Source organism: Toxotes jaculatrix, chromosome 17 (genome assembly GCF_017976425.1).
Source record: "Toxotes jaculatrix isolate fToxJac2 chromosome 17, fToxJac2.pri, whole genome shotgun sequence".
Taxonomy (NCBI): Eukaryota; Metazoa; Chordata; class Actinopteri; family Toxotidae; genus Toxotes; species Toxotes jaculatrix.
In genome coordinates this window covers 15,615,041-15,634,900 of record NC_054410.1, presented here as the reverse complement: position 1 = coordinate 15,634,900, position 19,860 = coordinate 15,615,041, and the positions used below count along the sequence as shown (strand labels likewise).

The window sequence follows — 19,860 nt, the reverse complement described above, 5'->3', positions numbered from 1 at the left end:
ACCTTGTGTCTGACCTCAGTGTAGATTGTGGCCTGTGACAGACACATAGCCACAGTACATAACACAGTAAGAGACAGTGATACACTAACAGTGATGATTTCCTCACGCTCATTGTCATATCCTTGTCTCTTACTCCTCACATAGCCGACCCAGTGGTCACTGCCACTCAGCAGAGATTTTTTAATTACCACCCTGTCATAGAATACGACTTTTTACCTGGAGGCCCGGAAACCGCAGCGAGCAACACCCACAGGATGTGCTAATACACACCGCCGCTGTTAACCTGACCCTGATGGGAAGCACGCATGCACAAAACACACAGACAGACAAACAGAATTAATGATGAGCATTTGCGGCACGTTGTTTGTGATGTGTCTCTGCAGGATGTCAGGAGAAGGAAGCAGGGCAGGAGAGATCCAGATCCTGTTTCTGCTGTCAAACAGTTAACGTTGTTGCCTACGAACTGTAGTAAGCCAGAGTTGCATCCCAGTGGATGCATAATGACAAATCGAACGTTATGGATCGTGATCAGGCAGGATGATAATGATGTCTGTCACAGAAGATGCAGTCGTTTGGCCTCTTTTAGCAGCTCTTTCAAATTATGATGTGACGTATGAGTCCGCCACAGTGAAGTATGCTCCATTTTTGACATCTTGCAAAGCTTCCCCCAACTATCCATTTTGAATAGCTGTAAACAGTGAATGATTTATGAGGATGCAACAGCAGGAAGGGCTATCAGTTGCAGTTATTGTACTCCAAGGCCCCTCTGAATAATGGCCCTCTCAGTGGTTTTGCTGAGAGTCTGCTGGGCTCTGCTGAAAGGAAGATATTGACCAGCATGGATCAGCCTGTGTGGCCTGCCTCTGAGTCCATTGTCAGCAGCAGTAGCATTATTGAGTCCGGAGGAGAAGGTTTGTTGGTGCATTCATTTCAAACACCATGAGTGTCCCCAAGGGTGTCATTACTGAAGCGTCCTGATACTCCTCTGAACCCACTCTAAGAATGCCATAATCTTTCCTGGGCAGAGGTAGAGATATATTTGTTTTTTTGGTCTGTGCCTGTGCTTTCTTGGTGCACCTGCTGAGATATTCAGTTTTTCTGATTGCAACAATTTGAGACTGATTTAGTGTAGCACTGCACCAATAAATCGGCCAGGTCAATGTTTGACCGTTTAGAAGCAGATAATCACAGATGGGTATTGAACTTGCACCACAGAAATAGAAGAGTAAAAGATAAGCGTGAGATGATTTAGAAACAGTGTCTTAATTGCACAGAAAAAGTTTATTTTTCAGCTATAAAGTGTCCCACTCAGCACATATGATGGTCTCAAGGTAATTTAAGAGATAAGATCATATGTTACTGATCCCAGGAGGAAAATTTAGCTTGAAGGCCGGTAATGTTTGTGGTAACAGGATACAGATACGTAAAATAAACTATATATACAGAAAACAAAAAAGGAAGAAATCTTATATATTTTATTCTATTGAGTGTGCATAAAAGTATTAGCAAAACCAATAGTGCAGTTGAAACAGTGCGTTATAAATGAATATTCATATATTATTATTAGTTCTTCATTACAAAAGAAAAAAATGACATTAGCAAATATCATTAGCAGACATTTGTATCCTCTCAAGTATCAATATCAGTATCAGCCTCAAAAAAAAAGAAGTATCAGTCAGGCCGTAGTTTAGTGTTACAGTTAAGTATTGATGCAGTAAATAGAGCTTTATATGAAATTACACGGACAGCCTCAAATTGCAGCAAGAGGTAACTGAGAAATTTGAACTACAGTTCCCATAGGTCAGCTTGCATGAAAAGGTACACCCATGTTTTTAACTCTGCCTGGCCTGTGATCGTTTTACAAAAGAATATCAAGATGACAGGAAACCAGATAGTGGTGAGACCTGCTTTGTGGAAAAAGGAGAATCATTCATCGTCACTGACAACAATTATTTTACACTCATTATAAATCATCAATTTGATTGAGGACATTCTTGACTTTATGGAAGGATTATATAGGATTTTGGATTATATAGGATACTTTGGACACACACTTTACATAAAAGGCAATTGTCAGTTTAAATGTATATTTATCATTTACCATTTACCACATTTACATTTACCACAGCGCTGTGGTCTATATGTAGCACTGTTTTGAGTTCACACATTAAGAGTCACCACAGATGTGAGTGCCACCTGACAGGAGAGCTCTCATGCTATTATTGTTCGCTGGGCTTTCTGGGACGGAATTAGATTGGATTCAAGACAGACATGGCGTAAGGTTGGATTTCCTCTGCACTTGTAGCAATTTGATGTCCCACTGGGGCATTCAGATGGGCCAAACACAAATTTGACAGCATCAGCTCCCTGAAGCAAATCATGTTAAAGTGAGAACAGGCTGTCAGGTTGTGTCACTTCCCTCCGTCTTTCCCTCTTTCAAGCTCTCTTACGCTCTCGTGCTTGACAGGGTCGCCTCTTTGTTCGTCTCAGCAATAAAGAATACATCACACAGTCCCGGGCCCACTCAGCTGGAACAGCCTGTGCACTAGCAGGAAAGTTAGATGTCGATGATTAGTTTAATTAATAATCATTTACGCCCCACCCCACCCCACCCCAGCCTCTCTTCAATTACAACTTTACCCTCAGGTCCTGTATGTCCTGTATCACGCTGACGGCTATGATAAATTTAATAGGAATCAGCTTTTTCATGCCATAGTGGAGACCTGCCAAAGATGTTTAAAGAATGTATTAATGATGATGGGAGCTGAATGACATGTGGCAAATTTCACTATTATCCATTAGCATAATGAGTCACAGAGTCAATCAGCAATGTCGTTATGTTTGATAACGGGTTGCACTGACACACATGCTCAGAAGAGCATCAACATTAATCTCCGGCAACTTAACTTCTCTTTAAGTGACTGAGGCTCTGGTGTCTGAACACCGCAGACCAATCAATCAGACCCATTTTTGTCAGTTTCTGAAATAACTCACGTTTGTTTGCCTCCCATCCATGATTAGCTTCCCGAGTCGCCACAATTAATCAAAGTTAACACTGGCAAAGCATTCAATGATTCTCGATTCGTCTTAATGTAATTACTCATTCAAACAGCTTTGGAATATGAGCATTTCTCCTTCGGATATCAAGGTCAAAGCAGAATTCCAATCCACTGATTTGTGGATGTGTGAAACGTGCCGTGCATAGTTAGGCTACTGTTCTGTTTATGAGGCTTTTTCTTTTTTATTAAACTACTGTGATACTAATGCAACACAGTTTTTGTCTCCTGTCACTTCAAAAACTGTAACGTGTAATCATGAGTGAGAGTACGTAAACACTGTGGATACAGGAATTGCGTAACGTATTAAGCATCAACTTTTCCTACAAGCACATTCTGGTTTCCTAACCAAGATGAAAGTCATTCCTCTTTTTATCCTCCACCTCACTGGGAACCATTGGTTCCCCATAGGGCTCACAGAGCACTTTGTTTGTCAAGCAGCAAACATATGTGCTGATTCTGAACTAACAGGCACATTTCGCCTCAGTCTCAGTGTGGCCTCACCCCTTCCTCTCAAGTTTTGTGTTTTTGTTAGCATTTGTGTTAACCCTTTCTGCTAATTCTTCTCTCTTGCAGCATGTTTTTCATTTCAAATTAGGACAAGACAGTTGTTGTCGAGGCAGGAATTTGTTTAGCCAAGGAATATAAGGCAGGGAGTGTGAGATTCCCATCATGCCTTGCCTTTATATTGGCAAAGTTTGGGAGTGTATTTGCACCAAGAGATGTTTATGGAAACCTATAGATTACTATATTAAAATGATAATGTATCAATAATAGTTGTGTTAATGTCTGTATAATTTTCAAATTTGAATTAACATTTGAATAATGTCAACTGTACAGTAGAGAAAAACTTTTACCATCAAATGTCAAACATCTTCATTTTAATACAGTCATAGAATGCCCCCAAGAGCACAAAAAAATGCAAATGCAAATTGGATTATTTCATTTTCATTTAGATTTTTTCTCAGATAACACACATGTAAAACTATAATGCTTTTGTGGAATTATATTTTCATATTCAAGTTTACATTATCATCTTAATATAGTCCCCTGTAAGCTTCCATAGACATTAGAGGAAATTTGCTGTGGCGTGATTTGATAAAGGGCCAACGCATCCTCTAAATAGCCTCCCTTCACTCAACTGATGATAATAGACATCTCTACAGGCAGGGATGGGTGAAGTGTGCTTCGGTTATGCCTCAGCACTTATATCTGATCTTGTCAGCTAAAAGCACGACTAAGTTTCATTGCTTGAAGGACATTAGGTAGGTTCTTTTTTTCTTTTTAATCTCATTTTGCTCAATTAACCAAATCTAATTAGCCACACAGGGAAAGAAAGAATGTGTTTTATGATGTAGTGTAATTGTTTTTTGTGTGCAGCTTTTCATCATCAAGTGCACTTTTAGCATTTTTGGTTGGTGCTGGTGGGCAGTGTGTGTGTGTGTTCTCCTCCTGTGTGACAAAGCTCCATAATACACTCCTCACTTTGTGTGTGCACGTGTCTCATTTAGAGGACATTGCCTCGACCAGGCGATGCTATCTGCATTTTCAATGTGACTGCAACATTCTCCCACTTTTATCATCGCACCAAAGGCCATGTCGGTCATATTGTATCACCCTAATGTTTGCAGCACTTTGGTGAAAAACCCCAAGCAAACATTCAGCGCACCACAAACTACCATACAAAGCCAGCTCCATTGGACTTGTACCCAGTGACGTCACATCCATCCAAATCCCACTTGTGGGACCCAGTAACTCTGTTTTCTTCTCTACCCACAGCTCTTACCGCCTGGATAAAATCAACAGTGACATGCGTAACTACATCACCAATTTTGCTGCAGACTTAAGGTGAATACAGGCTCAGCGCCTCCCCTCCTCTTACCTCTCTCTGTTGCTGCCATGTTGCAGTGGTCAGACGTAGGAGCCAGCTGGCTCGCTGCCCTGCTGACATACTCGATATGGACGCCTCACGGAGCAAACACTCAAGACCAGTCAGTGAGAGGTCACCTGGGGGCAATCTGCTCTTACTGGCAAAGCATAAGGAACTGTTAAACACAATATAGATATGATTTGATTCACTGCCATACATCATACCAGCATGGTAGCAAATGACTTCCCTATATTAAGGATGAAAGCAACATTGCTGCAGTGTGTGTTTTGAGAGATTAACCACGCTATTTAAGAGATAGGACTTCTTCCCGTTTACGGCGTCTTCAGTTTTACCACTTCATTCAGACTTAATCTCTGGATGTTTCTGCTCTGGGATGTCTTTGGATGTTTAGAAGGTTGATATTGCTTTGCAAATACACACAGCCTCGCTACAGCATGACAAGATGGATTGGGGGACTTTTAATCACACTGGCATTTTCCTCTCTGCCAAACGCCAGCGTTTATCTCTATAAAAAGCCCAGAAACTGCTTACTCATCCCTGCCTGCCATTACAAATAGATCTGGCAGAGGGAACCTCACTTTGGTATTCCTAATGTGACTCACACAGTAGTCTGTAGTTTACTTAAAGCACATTTCTTCCCTCTGTGTCTTTCTATTCATCTCCTCTCCTGCAGATTTCTAACCAGGCAATGGTTTCTGAGCATCTCTCTTGTCCTGCTGGAGTAGCACATTTAATTGACCCGCCTGACACCGGCATGCTCTCTGAAGTGCTCGCTCGCTAACTAGCTCCTGATTTGCATTTCCCTCATTTCCAAGCATTGATTGGACGTTTCAGCACAGCAGAAATCGAACTGCCCTTTTAAGGACACCGGTGAACACATCAGTGTAGCGGGGGAGAGACAGAAAGAGAGAGGCACCCCTCTTGGGAGGCACAATGTCATAACCAGTCTCTTGCTCAAGTTCAGGTTACCCACAAGAGGCCCACTGCGCTTAATAGCACTTGATTGTTTTTGTCATTATATTACACCTGTAACCACAAGTCAAACTGCTTGTCTATTAGTTGAATCAGATTTAACTGACTTGCTTAACAGTTCATCACCATGGCTGTAAGTCCCACTCCCTGTCTGTGTCTCTTTTTCTCTCTCTGTTCAGTCAGAGCTACCACTTGCAAGCCACCAGGGACATGCACCCGAGCATTGCCCTGGATCCCTCTGCCAACTACAACTCGCCCAAGTTTCGCTCCAGGAACCAGAGTTATATGCGGGCTGTCAGCACCCTCAGTCAGGCTAGCTGTGTTAGCCAAGTGAGCCAGGTAAGTCTGCAGGCTTTCCAATTGGGAAAGAGTCTCAAATCCCACCTTGTAATGAAGAAAAGTGCTGGGACCCGGAGGAGGTCCTGGAGAGTCTCCAGCAAAATTTAATAAACTGAAGTCACCAGTCACGGTTTTACATTTAAAACCCAAGTTAAAAGGGCATAATTTTCCTAATCATAGGTTTCTGCCTCACTGCATCTCGTTTTTGGATATTATTTTTCAAAACCCACATGCCCTTTTCTCTGAAAGTGATTTTAGACTCAAGTCTTAATTCATTTAAATATAATTTTTCATCTTAGAAATATTGCCAAAGTCAACTTTTTTTTTTTTAACTCTGAAATGCTTATTCATGCTTTTCTTACAAGCTGTTCAGACTATTATAATTCCCTTTTACTCAAATACCTAAAAAGTCTATAGCTAGTTCAAAAAGCTGCCACAGTCTTAACTAAAAAAAAGGAAATGATCACATGCTTAAGACACTGCACTGACTACCTGTACATCTCAGAATTGATTTTAGTTCTTTTACTTGTCTATAAAGCTTGTTTTAATAATTTTATTGTTGTAAAATTTAAGCTTGCAAAATATCGTTTTTGTTTTGTTCTAACACTGCTATGTGAAACTTATGATATAAATGTAGCTGAGTTGAATTATTTTGCATGTCAGTTCATGGCACATTGTTTATCTTTGTAAGTTAAATGACTCCAGCGGACTTTGTTGAGATATTCATCTCCTTCTTAAAAGAGAAGCATATTGATTTGTTCCGAGTCTTAAAAGCTCAACTAAACTAATTCCAAAATCCCAGTAGTACAAGATCCTTATCTTTGATTCTTGATATTGCCAAATGGAAATGGAGAGATGACCATCAAGCAAGTTTCTACTCAGTAAACAATCATTTGTAACAATTCAGTATCACAGACATCACAACACACACCATACACATCTGAAACAGAAAACAGAAGTAGTTTTATTCTGACCCTGACTTTTGCGGCAAAATGAACCAGTCCACAAGCTGTGGAGCATGTGATGGAGCGATTTCCAGGCGGCAGTCTAAAAATACAAAAAGTAGTAAAACATTTTTCACTGATTCCTCTTCTGCCTTCTGCATTTTAAAACTTGCTCACCATTTGATTTCAGCAGCGAGCCTTGTTTTTATTCCAGAGGAAAGTGACAGAGAGCACACGTTTTACAACCAACCAATTAATGTCTCTAGACAAATATTCTCACGGACTTGACGATGGAAAAGGCATGCTTATGGCCTTTGTTTCTCACAGGTGAGTGAAACTGAAATAAACGGCCAGTTTGAGTCGGTGTGCGAGTCGGTGTTCAGTGAGGTGGAATCCCAGGCCATGGAGGCTTTGGACCTACCCGGCTGCTTCCGAACCCGGAGCCACAGCTACCTGCGAGCCATCCAGGCTGGCTACTCCCAAGACGATGACTGCATCCCCCCCATAGCCTCCACCGTCACCTCCACCATCAGGTCCACCACAGGTAAGGACAATTAGACTTAAAATTCATCTGCACAATACAACATGTGACATCCTGGATGTTGGTATTTTTGTTTGCTTAAGAACAAGTGACAAACTGAAACCAAAAGCTTACACTTGGCATTGACGTGTGGTAACAATGGATATAGAACAGTTAGTGCAAACTGGTTGTGCTGTCAAACAGCTTCATATCTTTGCATGAATCACTCCTGTATGTTCCCATTGTTTTTGATGGAGGCGTGATTACCGTAGCTATCACTTGTGAGCTGTGCAAGTTCATCCTACTGTATTTTGCATACAGTGCTTCATCTGCTCATCCATTGGATGCATCAGAGAGTAAAGCTATGAACCCTATTGAAAATCACAAATGGAAATTATGTGAAATTTTAAAAAAAATCAGGTCAGAATAAGGACATGGCTGCTTTTTCCGCCACATTTTGGATATCTAACTTTCTTTATGAGGCCACACAGTGACACTTTGTGAACGCACTCAGCTTTATTGCGAACTGGTCAAAGAAATGGTGAAACTGCCCAATGCAAAGTATCTTTGCTTGTAAACTCAGATCACACTGTGCTGCAAACACTCAAACATCACAGGAGAGGCTATGAAATTTCTTCGCCCATAGATTGTTCACTTCATACAAATTATTTTGTCTCATTGCAAAGCTCATGTTTACACACAATGAGATCCCATGGCAAAACTGCACACTCTTGTGTCTAGACTTGGATAATGGATAAGGCTGACAATGAATCTATCGGCAACTGAACTGTCACACTGGTTAGTTATATATATATATATATATTACATATGCAAACTTGCTGCAATAAATCTAAACCTACTCGGCTGACGCGTGCATTTATTTCTGGTACTGAGCCTTGATTATAAATTGTAAGCTGCTGGTGGTTTTCAACAATTCCCATGATTGCTGGATTCACAGAGGAAATGATACGTCCTTGTACAGATGAAGAATGTGGGAAGAAAAGAAGACAAAGTGTCTGGACAAGAAGTCTGAGTGGATTCCATCTCTTCCCACTGTAGATTCGTGAACTAACAGCATCAGTCGGACTATAATAGGGAGGCTTAGAGGTGTGGACATCTGGAGATGTGCTTATGAATTCTTCATCACCTACAAATGTTTGCTTACACTGCTTTCTCAGTAAACTCAAATATCTTTGCATTTTTAGGATGCAGAGTTTAGTATGTGATGGATTTTGCCACTATTTTGGACAATTCGGGGCAACTGTTGCTTCGAATCATTCGATCAAACTGGACCTCACATTTTCAATAGGGTTCATACTATACTTCCTGATTTATGAGGAAATAAAAGGTTTTGAAGCTTTGCTCATCTTTGCCTCTTTTCATTGCACAAAGTACACTTTTCTTTACCTTCGAATGAAAGCAGAAGAGCATGCAAAGATTGTTCTTACACCTCATTTATTCAAAATATTGTCCATTCTCTGTGATGTGTTCCGGGAGCTAGGAGTTTCAGCTTTGTGCACTGAAAAGATGTGAAGAATGCATGCTACAAATTAAGGTTGAGAAGGCAGTGTAAACCATTTACAGAAATGAGTCAAAATGGGAGTGCTTTCTCAGCGTTACGCTGGTTTTCAGCACTGTAATGTATAATGATATTACAGATTATTGAAATTATAGTAGAAAAATTCTTCAGTATATATCTATGGTATACAGATGAGCAAATTGGGGCAATAACCATAAGGTTAGCACTTAATTGTTATGGATTTCTGCTATTATCTTATTTTGACTCATGGCATTCAGTGCATGACTTGATTTTACTGCTTTGTGGCAATTAAAAGCACATTCTCTCCAGCTGCTCACACCTTTGGCCATATTACAGATACATATTTACATTTGTCTTCCAGACAGAAATTATGTGCAGGAAGACTCTTGTTTACCTGACCAGACCAGTATACACGAAGATTTGGCAGACACAGCCCCTTTGGCTCATGATGATCTAGGCTGCCCCATCAGAAGAGACAGGCTTTACAAGCAAGATAACATGGGCGCTACAGCCAAACCTCTGTCTGGACCACCTGTCTCTCCAAGCCTCTTCAGGTCCCCCAGATCTAGCGCCCCAGAGCGGCCATCACCAAAAGCCATCCAGGCCAGTATCAAAGAGTCGGCTACTTTGGCTGCGGCTATCAGCATGCAGTGGAAGGAAGAGGTCTCAGCCATGCGTCGAGAGCTTGCTGAACTCAGGAGGGACCTCTGTAAAGAGCTTCGTGCTTTCAACAGTAATTTCAACACTTTCACACAGCATTACAACACATGGTCTCCCCAGGGTGGCCACATGGCAGCTGGCGCAGCTGGGGTAGGTTTAGGCGAAGGGGTTGGGGCTGGGGCTGGGACAGCAACAGGAACAGGACCAAGGCCAGGGGCAGGGACAGGGGCGGGGGCAGGGGCAGGGGCCGGGGCAGGAGGACTTGGAACTTCTACAGTAGATCGAGGCACAGGGGGAGCTAGAGAGAAGAAACCCCAAGTATCCAAAGTTTCTGTGGGGACCCAGGCCAGAAGCAAGGTACTTGTCCGGCAAAGCACTGCAGATGCCGCTGTCAACTGTCCGGAGGAGAAGGAGGAAAAGAAAGGCGCCCGCCGAAATCTGCCAAAACAGCTCTCCATGGACCCGAGCATTCTTGCCTGTCCACAGTCAATGTATGTGGAGAGTGCCATACCACTTTCTTTGGATCCAATACTTCCAGACTCTGTTAGAGCAGCCCAACTCAAGCCATTTGACTTGTCTGCTGCATCCTCCAGAGCTAAACCAGAACCAAAACCAGAGCCACCAGACCATGAAGTTGTGAGTTCATCTGAAATGGTCTCTAATGACCCAACCAGCACTCGTGGTACAAAGCCACTTCCATCAGAAACAGCCCCTGAAACCCCCCAAGGTTCAGTGACAGTGGAACAAGAAATGGTAATCACTCCACAGCTAATAAATGTAGATCCAGGTAATGAGTCCCTTTCAGACACTGAGCCATCTCACCCTGATGATGTGAAATCCCCAGATGCAGAAATTGAAAGAGATCAGATACAGCTACCATACCCTGTCCCTGTAGTTACTGTGTCTCCACCAGAGGACCATGATAATGAAATAATGTCAGATCCAGAGTCTCCAGATCCCAACACTGTGGAAAAGCCAGATACAGTGTCTCAAGATCCAGTTACTGTGTCTTTGCCATATTCAGGATTAGAAGATCCTGATTCTGCAGAATCAACAGAATTACCACCAAAACCATTAGACTCACCCGTGGTGTTTTTGTCTGACCCAGAAAATCAAGGTCCACATTCAGCCTGTGATGCACCCACACTTGATCTTGATACTGTTACATCATGTAATTTAGAAACAGACATCACATGTCCATCCATTGTGGTGTCAGAGTACGTGGACACAGGCTCCCCTGCAAGTCCAGCTGACAGTGACACAAATCCAGATCCCATTATCACCCTTCCAGATGATCCTTCTGACCCTCCCCCAGAGCAAATGACGTCAGCGTCAACCTTTGCTTTGAGTTCAGTAGAAACTCAATCAAACACTGAACCAGAATCCCAAGACTCGGAGTGGCCTCCCCTTCCAGAACCACTGGATACCACCCCTATATATCATGCTGATCTGGTCCACTTCGACTTAGTCATGCTGACTTCTCTAGATCAAGACGATCTTGACTCAGTGTTCATGGACCCTGAACCAGAGCCGTTTGACCTGAGTGTTGACTCTCTGTCTAATGCTGAGGACATAGAACTGCCCTTATACCACTCAGATTGTCCAAGTTCACCCATACCCACTGTTGACCCTGTAACGCTGTGCCCTGAGGATCCTTCACAGTCAACAGAATCTGTATGTTTGGATCCAGCTATGGATAATCGGCTAGTTCACTTGCCTCAGGACGTAGCCTCAGAAACACATGAAGTCCTACTACCGCAGGTCACTGTCACAATATCCCCTCCGAGTTCGGTATCCCCAGATACATCACTGGAAATAGACTTTGGACCCACAAGTCCAGTCCCAGATCCTCTTCCACCAGATACAGATCTATCGCCACCAGATCTCGAAGTCATACCCTCAGTGGACATGTCCCACATGGAGCCAGATGATATTATAGTAGAGACACTGCAGTGTATGGCTGTATACCAGGAGTATGGGGAACATGTGGAAGAAGAGGCCCCAGGTAGTCCGGAAAGGTCTTCAAGTGAGAGGGCCTTTCTGTGGTACAGGTGGCAGAAGAGGGGCCATAGACGAGAATCAATGCGCAGGAGTGCCAGTGTGGAGCTATGGAGCGGTAGATACGAGTACAACAGTGCAGAAATCACATATGTGTCTCTCACTCTGTGAGTTCATACCTCATTCTCAGCAGACAAAATGTAGCTCAAAGTATATTTATAGCTTATGGTTTGTAGCAGCCAATGAGCTGTAGAGCAGGATGCGGATCTAAATGTCACGTGATCATTGGCAATCAAGCAAGGATTTCCCTTATACACAAACCTGCAGTTATATTCCAGGAAAAAAAACTGCACTGGTAGCAGCAAGAACCATATGTCATGGACTGCAAAAATAAGATGAACCCTCTGTGGCGACAAATTTACTGAACAATGATGCTTCAAAAACATTGACCGAAGGAAGCGTGAACTTCTCTGAAGCAGTTGTCACCACTGATGTGAATTATCTTCCAGGACAGAATTGCTTATTTCAGAGTACCTTTTTTTAAAATCACTGGATACACTTGTAATGAATGTTCTTGCTCAGTCAGTGGATTACATCAAAGACATTTTACGCATCTATTTTAAGAGACTCTTGTGGAGCTCTGTTATAAACTACGGACAAGATGGCCCGATGTATATGAGGTCCAGACAATCTTTGCAGTGATAATGGAAACTTTCCCTGACTTGTTTTGGGCTCTGTGTTTATTGTCACTCCAGAGTGGAGTGAGTAAATATTGGCAGTTATCATATAACTATAAGGACATACTGTTTACTCTGTGAGCTGTTGAACAGACTCTGCAGTTATATAGAAAACAGAAAGATGTTTGCACAAACTTAGACGGAACAGGAACTACACTGGTAATATACACTATACTGTTAATTCCTTGGTAAAATACCTTGCATCATTCACACTCATGCCCAAATATAATTACAAACCAGTACAGTTATGTTATGTTATGTAGCCTCACAGCCTCATGTTACTTACATGCACATAGACTTTGCTGCCAAACATACTGAATTCACGTCTTTGCTGGACAGTAAGTATAAACATACGTTTGTTAAAAAAAAAAACCCAAACACAATAAATCATGATCGAATTTGTCTGAGAATCTGAAAAGTAATAACAGGCCTTGTTGAGAGGTGATATTGTATTTTTTACTGTAAGATATCATCTTAATGCTCAGGAATCAAAGACTGAGAATGTAATACAACTGGGATATAAGTGTAATGAAATGAAATGAATTGTGTTCCTTCCTGAAAAGAGGTGTACGTCCTTGTGTGGCTTTTTTTTTTTTAAATGTGTGACACCGAATGATGAAAATGATGTTGTAAAGGTGCATGACAGATGGCCTCAGTATTTTCTGCATTTCATGCATAGTGCCTCACCGTAACTATTCGGTTCTATTCGTAGTTTAATTTTGATAATCACTGCAGTGAAAGGAGCCTTCATACCATCGAAGACGCGGAATTCTGTTACCAGCAATGAACAGCTAAAAAGCCAGGCAAATCACAAGATATATCTGTGCTATCTGTCTGATTAATGGCCTCTATATGGAATCACCCACTGAAGTATGTGCTCTAATAAAGTGCACTGGAAGAAAAAAGAATCTTTTAAGATGAACATCGGTGAGCTGCCAGAAAAGGATTTTCCTGTGTGTTATTTTCTTAACTGAATATGCGCGGAGCGTGTCATGAAAGTTTGCTAAATTGACTGAATCTGAAAGGTTTTCAGAGGGTTGGAAAGTTAATTAGGTTGTATTGTTTCATTCTTTCTGCTCATTTCGCTGGCATAAAAACGCACCAGCCTCTTCCTCTCTGATCCCCTTCCACGTTTAACTTTTCATTTGCAAACTTGTTATCCAAAAGCAGCACATGATTTAACCTGCACTGCAGTGACGTTATGTTTATTCATAAGATATAGTCTGAGAATCTGAGAACAAACTGCATCAGGATTCATTCATGCAAGGAAAGATATTGGCATATGATAACAGACCTGTTTTCCTACAGGCCTTGTTTTTCCTGTGAACTTTGGAACAAAGAGACTGGTGCTGATGAGTAGCTGTGAAATTTCTGCTTTATTGAAGGCAGATTTTTTTTAACTTCATACATTCTGAGGAGCATCTAATAGGGTGGTAACCTTTGCAGAAACACTTCTTAATTGCAAAGTTAAACAATTACAGATATCATGATCGTTACCTTTAACCTCATCCAGCACTTGCCACATATGGGGTCGTTATACCTTCAGTTGTTTCCACTGTTAGCTCTCTTTAAGAGAACTTTTTTTCTTGATTTAGGACTAAATTTAGCCAAATGAAGAAGGTACACTGTACTTCTAAGTATTGCCTGAGGAGTTAAAAAGGAGTAAAGCATTTTAAAAATACACTTATTGAAATGTGTTTGCAGGTCAACTGCATCTGTAACTCCATGCGCATCACTGCTAATCCACAGCATCACACAGGACCTTAAGGGGAGTCAGTTTACATTTCATTGTTCAAGTGGTTGCCAGAATTACTTTGTAGGATTTCTACAAAGTGTGAGATCTGTGGTACAACCATGTCGGGAGAAGCTTTGCAGAGCCAGGTCAGATGATGTGTGTTGACCTATTCACACCAATCTCAAACACAGGTTATTCATTCATTCATTCACAGGTCATTCATTCAAACATTCAAAGATGACAAAACTATGAGGAAGATGTTCTACTGAAACATGGTTATTACTGCATGTTTTTAGACTTCCTAGTCAGTTTGCCTCCCTAGTGAAGACAGTTTTAAGAAGAGTGTTGCAACAAGATTGATTTTGCTTTACATCCTACTGTGCAGAATGATCTTCATAGCCTGCAGTGTCTCCCTGGATCCAATCTTCCCTGTGTAATGTTAATTGATATAGATTGTACTGTACTGTACTGTACTGTACTGTATGTTTGGGCAGATATGCCCATCCTTCTGAACATCCACCCCGCTCCCTTGTTTTCAGGGATCCAGTTCTGCCTCCCCTCCACCTGCGGCATTGATCGGACTCCCCAGCAAACCCCAGGTAAACCTGCTGCCTGGGGCATCCCCCGTTGCTCCGTATCAATGCGCCAGATAATATTTTAATGAAACATGAGTTGTCCTGTGGCAAGTAGCTCTTTGAATTCACTTTGAATAATGTTGTGTATGTGCACTTACTCCCACGCTCAGTAAAGAAAGAAAGAAGGGAAATGTGAACTTTATCAAAGGCCACCATGTGATAAATAAACTTAATAAGTTACCATGCAGTGAACGCAATGTCATACTCTAATTTGCAAATGGCAGTTTATAGGATAAATAAGGGTGTTGCGAATGCTTTCTCTGCTGTTGATTAACATATTTACAATGGCATCCGTTTCTCAAACCTGCCATGCAACATCCTGCCATCCCTAAGTCTGCAATATCACACGAACGCACACGTTGCCCTTAGACGTTTATATTAATAGCTCCTTTTGAGTATTTTATGGATCCGTCTAGTCGACAAGAAGCCGATTTGTTTTCTTGGAAGGGTGAGGTCGAGACCACAGTGACATCCATCTGAGTGGTGACATGCAGATGCTGCTCAATGAGCCACCAGGCGCTAAAGCAGGACATTGTCTCCATTATAGACTGCAGCAGCCATTACTTAAAGACAGACTCGGCAGTGTGACTTTCATGAACAGCAGGACAACATCAGAGGCGAGCAATAAAAAAATAAAACGCCCTTGATCTACAGATCAAGAGGAACTAGCCATGAAATGACTACATTTGCTGCCTCAGGGGTGTTTTGTTTGTTGCAAACAGTTTTTTTTTTCTTTTTCATTGTCAGTGATCGATCACAATGCTCAGGACACCTTTAAACTTTTGAAAACTACCCAGGGTTAGTTAAATAAGTTTGAGTAATGGCTCTCCCAGTCTGGTTTGTGTTATCTATTCTTGGCTATTTTTATATTAATTTCTTTATTGTTTCTGTCTGAAACACTCGTGTCAGTGCCAGTAATGGAGTTCACCATCCATCTTCCCCTCTCTCCCTCCCTCCAGATCATTTGCATATCCTTAAAAGCCTGCTGCAAAACAAACTGCTGCATTTCCTCTACAGTGATAAATCCAATCGGGGAGAAAGACTCTTAACGACGCGTCACTCAACTGCCCCCCAGCCCCACCCTCATGTTAGCATACAAGCCAGTCCTGATAGATAGAAAGGCCCTAACAGAGATGGAGTGGTTGAATCACTGCCTTTGTGTTTCACGTTAATCAGCCTCACTGGCACAGTGGTAGTTGTTTGTGTGTGTGTGTGTTTATGTGTGTTTGTGTGCGTGTACATGTGTGTGTGTGAGTGAGAAAAAAGATCAAATGGCGTTTTCGCACTGAAGACATTTAGCAACCTCTGGACAAGCTCTGTCGTTTACACTGTACTCACTGTATGTGGTCACCTACACGTGAGGAAACATTTCGTTTGTCTTTCTGTCATGGGGATGTTTGGCATGTTGACAATGGTTTGCTAACCGGCTTTAAGTCCAAACTTGCATGCTACATGTTATTCTGTGGTTTACTTACACTGCACACAGAAACCATGAAACAAACTCCTTCTACTCCTTGTTCTACCTCACCCTATGCACAATGTGAGCACATAAACATAAACCGGTGGTCCACAAACTTTTTATGTTATGTCCCTTTTTGGAAGCCCAAAATTATTAATTTCTAAGTTTGGTGTTTCCTTGTTGTCAAGAGTGATGGAGTCAGGGCACAGATGCCAGATATCAACGCTGTATTTACATTATCTGTTTTCTGTGAGAACACACCTTTGATAACTTTGGGAAAGCTTGTGATCAGTCAAGTTGAATTGAATGAGCTGCATTTTTCTTTTCATACATTTATCTTATGCATACAGCAAGAGAGCCATATAATCTTCGCCATATTTCAGATTGACTCGTTTGTTTGAAGAGCATTATTTGTTTTGTTTTTCTTCTCTGACAGTCATTTGTTTTCTACTTGAATAAACACCATCAGAGCATGTCTGTTTGCTTATTGATCCTTCCTAAATCTGATTCATTAGACCTTAGATGTAGATGTGGTTAGGGAAAGATCATGGTTAAAATAAGTACTTGTCTGGTTAAGGTTACAATAATAACCACATGGTCAAGGGAACGATCATGGTCATGGTTTAATGAGACTTATGTTAATAATTAGAAGGACATAGGAAACAGAAACACACATTACAAAGTTCTTTGCTCCCAACAGACAAAAGTCAGAATTCCTTAAAGCCCCAAGAGCCCTAGTCCTTGATTCTGGGAGGGTCTTGGGCCTGGCTGGCGATCCACCCCTCAACTGACCATTTCACTGTTTACGGTATAAGCCGTGATGTGACGTGAAGCAGTTCATTGCAGCTGATGAGTTAAATTTGTGGCCCACACACCTCTCGTGGCCATGCTTTCAGTCCGAGGCTTCCACGTTCTGCTTCATCTTCATATTTCTGTATGTTTATAGTGAACCAGTGAGCGAGCGAGCGAGTGAGTGAGTGAGTTCACTTCAGATGAAAAATAAATGCTGAGTAATCCTGCCGCTGCTAGGAAGGGAGCAAGAATTATGTCTCCCCTTTGCACGACCGGCTGGCTAATAATGGTTCTATTTTGGTCCTGCTGCTGAATCATGCCCCCTGAATGGGTCATCTCTTTCCTCCCTTGATCTCTCCCCGCACCCTGATTTATCCTTGCTCTGTATCACACACACACACACACAAACCACTTTCTCTCACACTCTCTTCCTGTCTGCACAAACCCACCCTTGCTCCTGTTTCCTCTCTTACCTCCACATCTCTATCCTCTCTCACCTCATCTTCCTCATTCTTCGCTAATGCATCCCTTCATCCATGAGAAGTTAATTTTGTGAATGGACAGCAGTGTGCGTCATTAAGCCCCCGGAGCCAAACGCTTTTCATAGACCAGACGTCTCCAGCTATTTATAAACACAACCAAAATGCGGGTGACAGAGAGGCCAAAAGTTGTTGCAGGTTTGAGGTGAAGCCCTTGGTTTTATTGTAAACACAAATAATTCTCTTTCCAAAAAGGGTTGCAAACAAACCAAAAAAAACCCCTATCCCTTGTTTTAGACAAGAAAACAGTGTATTTGTTCTGTAACTGTGTTGTTCAGGCTAAAATGTAATTAGGGTGAAATGCTATTAATTCTGCGCCTTAACTTTTTTGGGGGCCTGCATGAAGGATGCAGCTCATTAGAACTCAAAATAGATCCGGGTTTGGTCTCATAAGGACTTCTTTAATTGCTTTGTGTGATGTAAGCATTTGTAAGACAGGAACAGAAACAGAGTTCAACACCGTTTGCCTCTTTGTCAGGGAAAACGATAACCCATAACTTAACCTGCAGCTTGACTCACTGTTGTTCCTCTTCGCCTTCTTTCTCTCGTCTTTTCTTGGCTCCGAGGTACCTGGCCCGCTCTCAGCTTTGATCAAAACACATTAAACACAGCTTGTGCCTCAGATGTTTCGGCCTGTAACTGCACCGAGCGAGCTTTTCTCTCAAAGCCTCACTTGAAAATAAAGACACGTCAAAGCCTAGAAGGCGTTCGTGACCCATTCCTCAGTCCATCTCTCTGTGGATTAAGTCCATATTCTCATTTGCACTTGAAAGGAAGTAATCCCCCCTCTTTCTGTCATGAAATGGACAGAATAAGAAGATGAGAGTTGTCAGCCTTGCTTGAGCAGCACCTCCTCACCAGGATCCTCCACACACGAGTACTGTTGATTACTTCTCTGGTTTTTCCACCATCATCCATGTCTGATGAGAGTCTCGTGTCACAGAGGCTTTGATGTTCCTTTTCTCTTTATTGACTTATTAAATAAAAAAAATTATAACCTTTAAACGCACAATGTCAAACATTCACTCTCCTATCTGAGAACTGAAAGTGAACAAAAGAGGAGGAAAAGGGTTTCTACACAGGTTGAGAGGCAACACAAACCTCTTGAGCAGAAAGTACTCACTCAGCCAGGAGCTTAGATCAATGAGATGATCGGGATCAGCAGAGAAATACAAGCGTGAAACTCACGTTGTACATATTAAGCAAAGAGCTATGTTTTATAAAGTTGTGGAAACAAATTGTGTTTCTGCCTGTTGTCCCGTCATCATAATTGCTCACCACATATACTAATTAGGTTATTAAGTAATGAAAGTGCATTGATTAAGCAGTATTATTAAGTGATAACATACTGAAAAATACTTAAGCCAAACAACTTGTTGCTATATAACAATTGTGTGTGTGTGTGTGTGTGTATATATATACACACACATATATATACATATATCAATGATACACAACAACATGTTGTCAACACATGATTTTTAAAATAATTATGTTTCTACCTTTTCCAGCCATCACCTACACACCCAACTACAAGAAGACCCCTCCTCCAGTCCCACCGCGCACCACCTCCAAACCCCTCATCTCAATCACGGCCCAGAGCAGCACTGAGTCCACCCAGGACGCCTACCACGAGGGGAGGCACCCTCATGGTGGGATGTGGGCTCCTGACGGTCTCAGCCTGGGGCTGAGCCCAGGAAGAGCCCTCTATAACTCCACAGACAGCCTGGACAGCACCAAGGCCGTGACTATAGCCATGGAGGCGGCTGGAGTCATGGCTGGGAAAAGACACCCGTCCACAGACAGCCACAGCTCGGTGCTCACCTGCGACAAGGCCATCCTGGTGTCCAAGGCTGAGGAGTACCTCAAGACACCTCGATCGTCTATAGGGATACAGGTTAGTCTGGGCTCTATGTGCGTGAAGAGAAAAATCTCACGTAAGGCTAAAGCAGCACTAAAACTTATGCATGGTTACATAACGATACAGAGCACTCACACACACACACACATACACGGGACTCAGAAACAGTGCTCTCTTTTCAG

General features: G+C 42.1%; 1 protein-coding gene across 1 annotated transcript in view; it reads left to right on the top strand.

Annotated features, from left to right (window-relative positions):
* dlgap2a (discs, large (Drosophila) homolog-associated protein 2a) overlaps nt 1–19,860 on the top strand; it is a 140,388-nt gene that overhangs the window by 110,285 nt on the left and 10,243 nt on the right. The window contains exons 7-9 of the mRNA XM_041061311.1: nt 6,099–6,249; nt 7,530–7,746; nt 19,329–19,714. Coding sequence (XP_040917245.1) covers nt 6,099–6,249; nt 7,530–7,746; nt 19,329–19,714 — 754 coding nt within the window. The remainder of the gene's footprint in view (nt 1–6,098; nt 6,250–7,529; nt 7,747–19,328; nt 19,715–19,860) is intronic.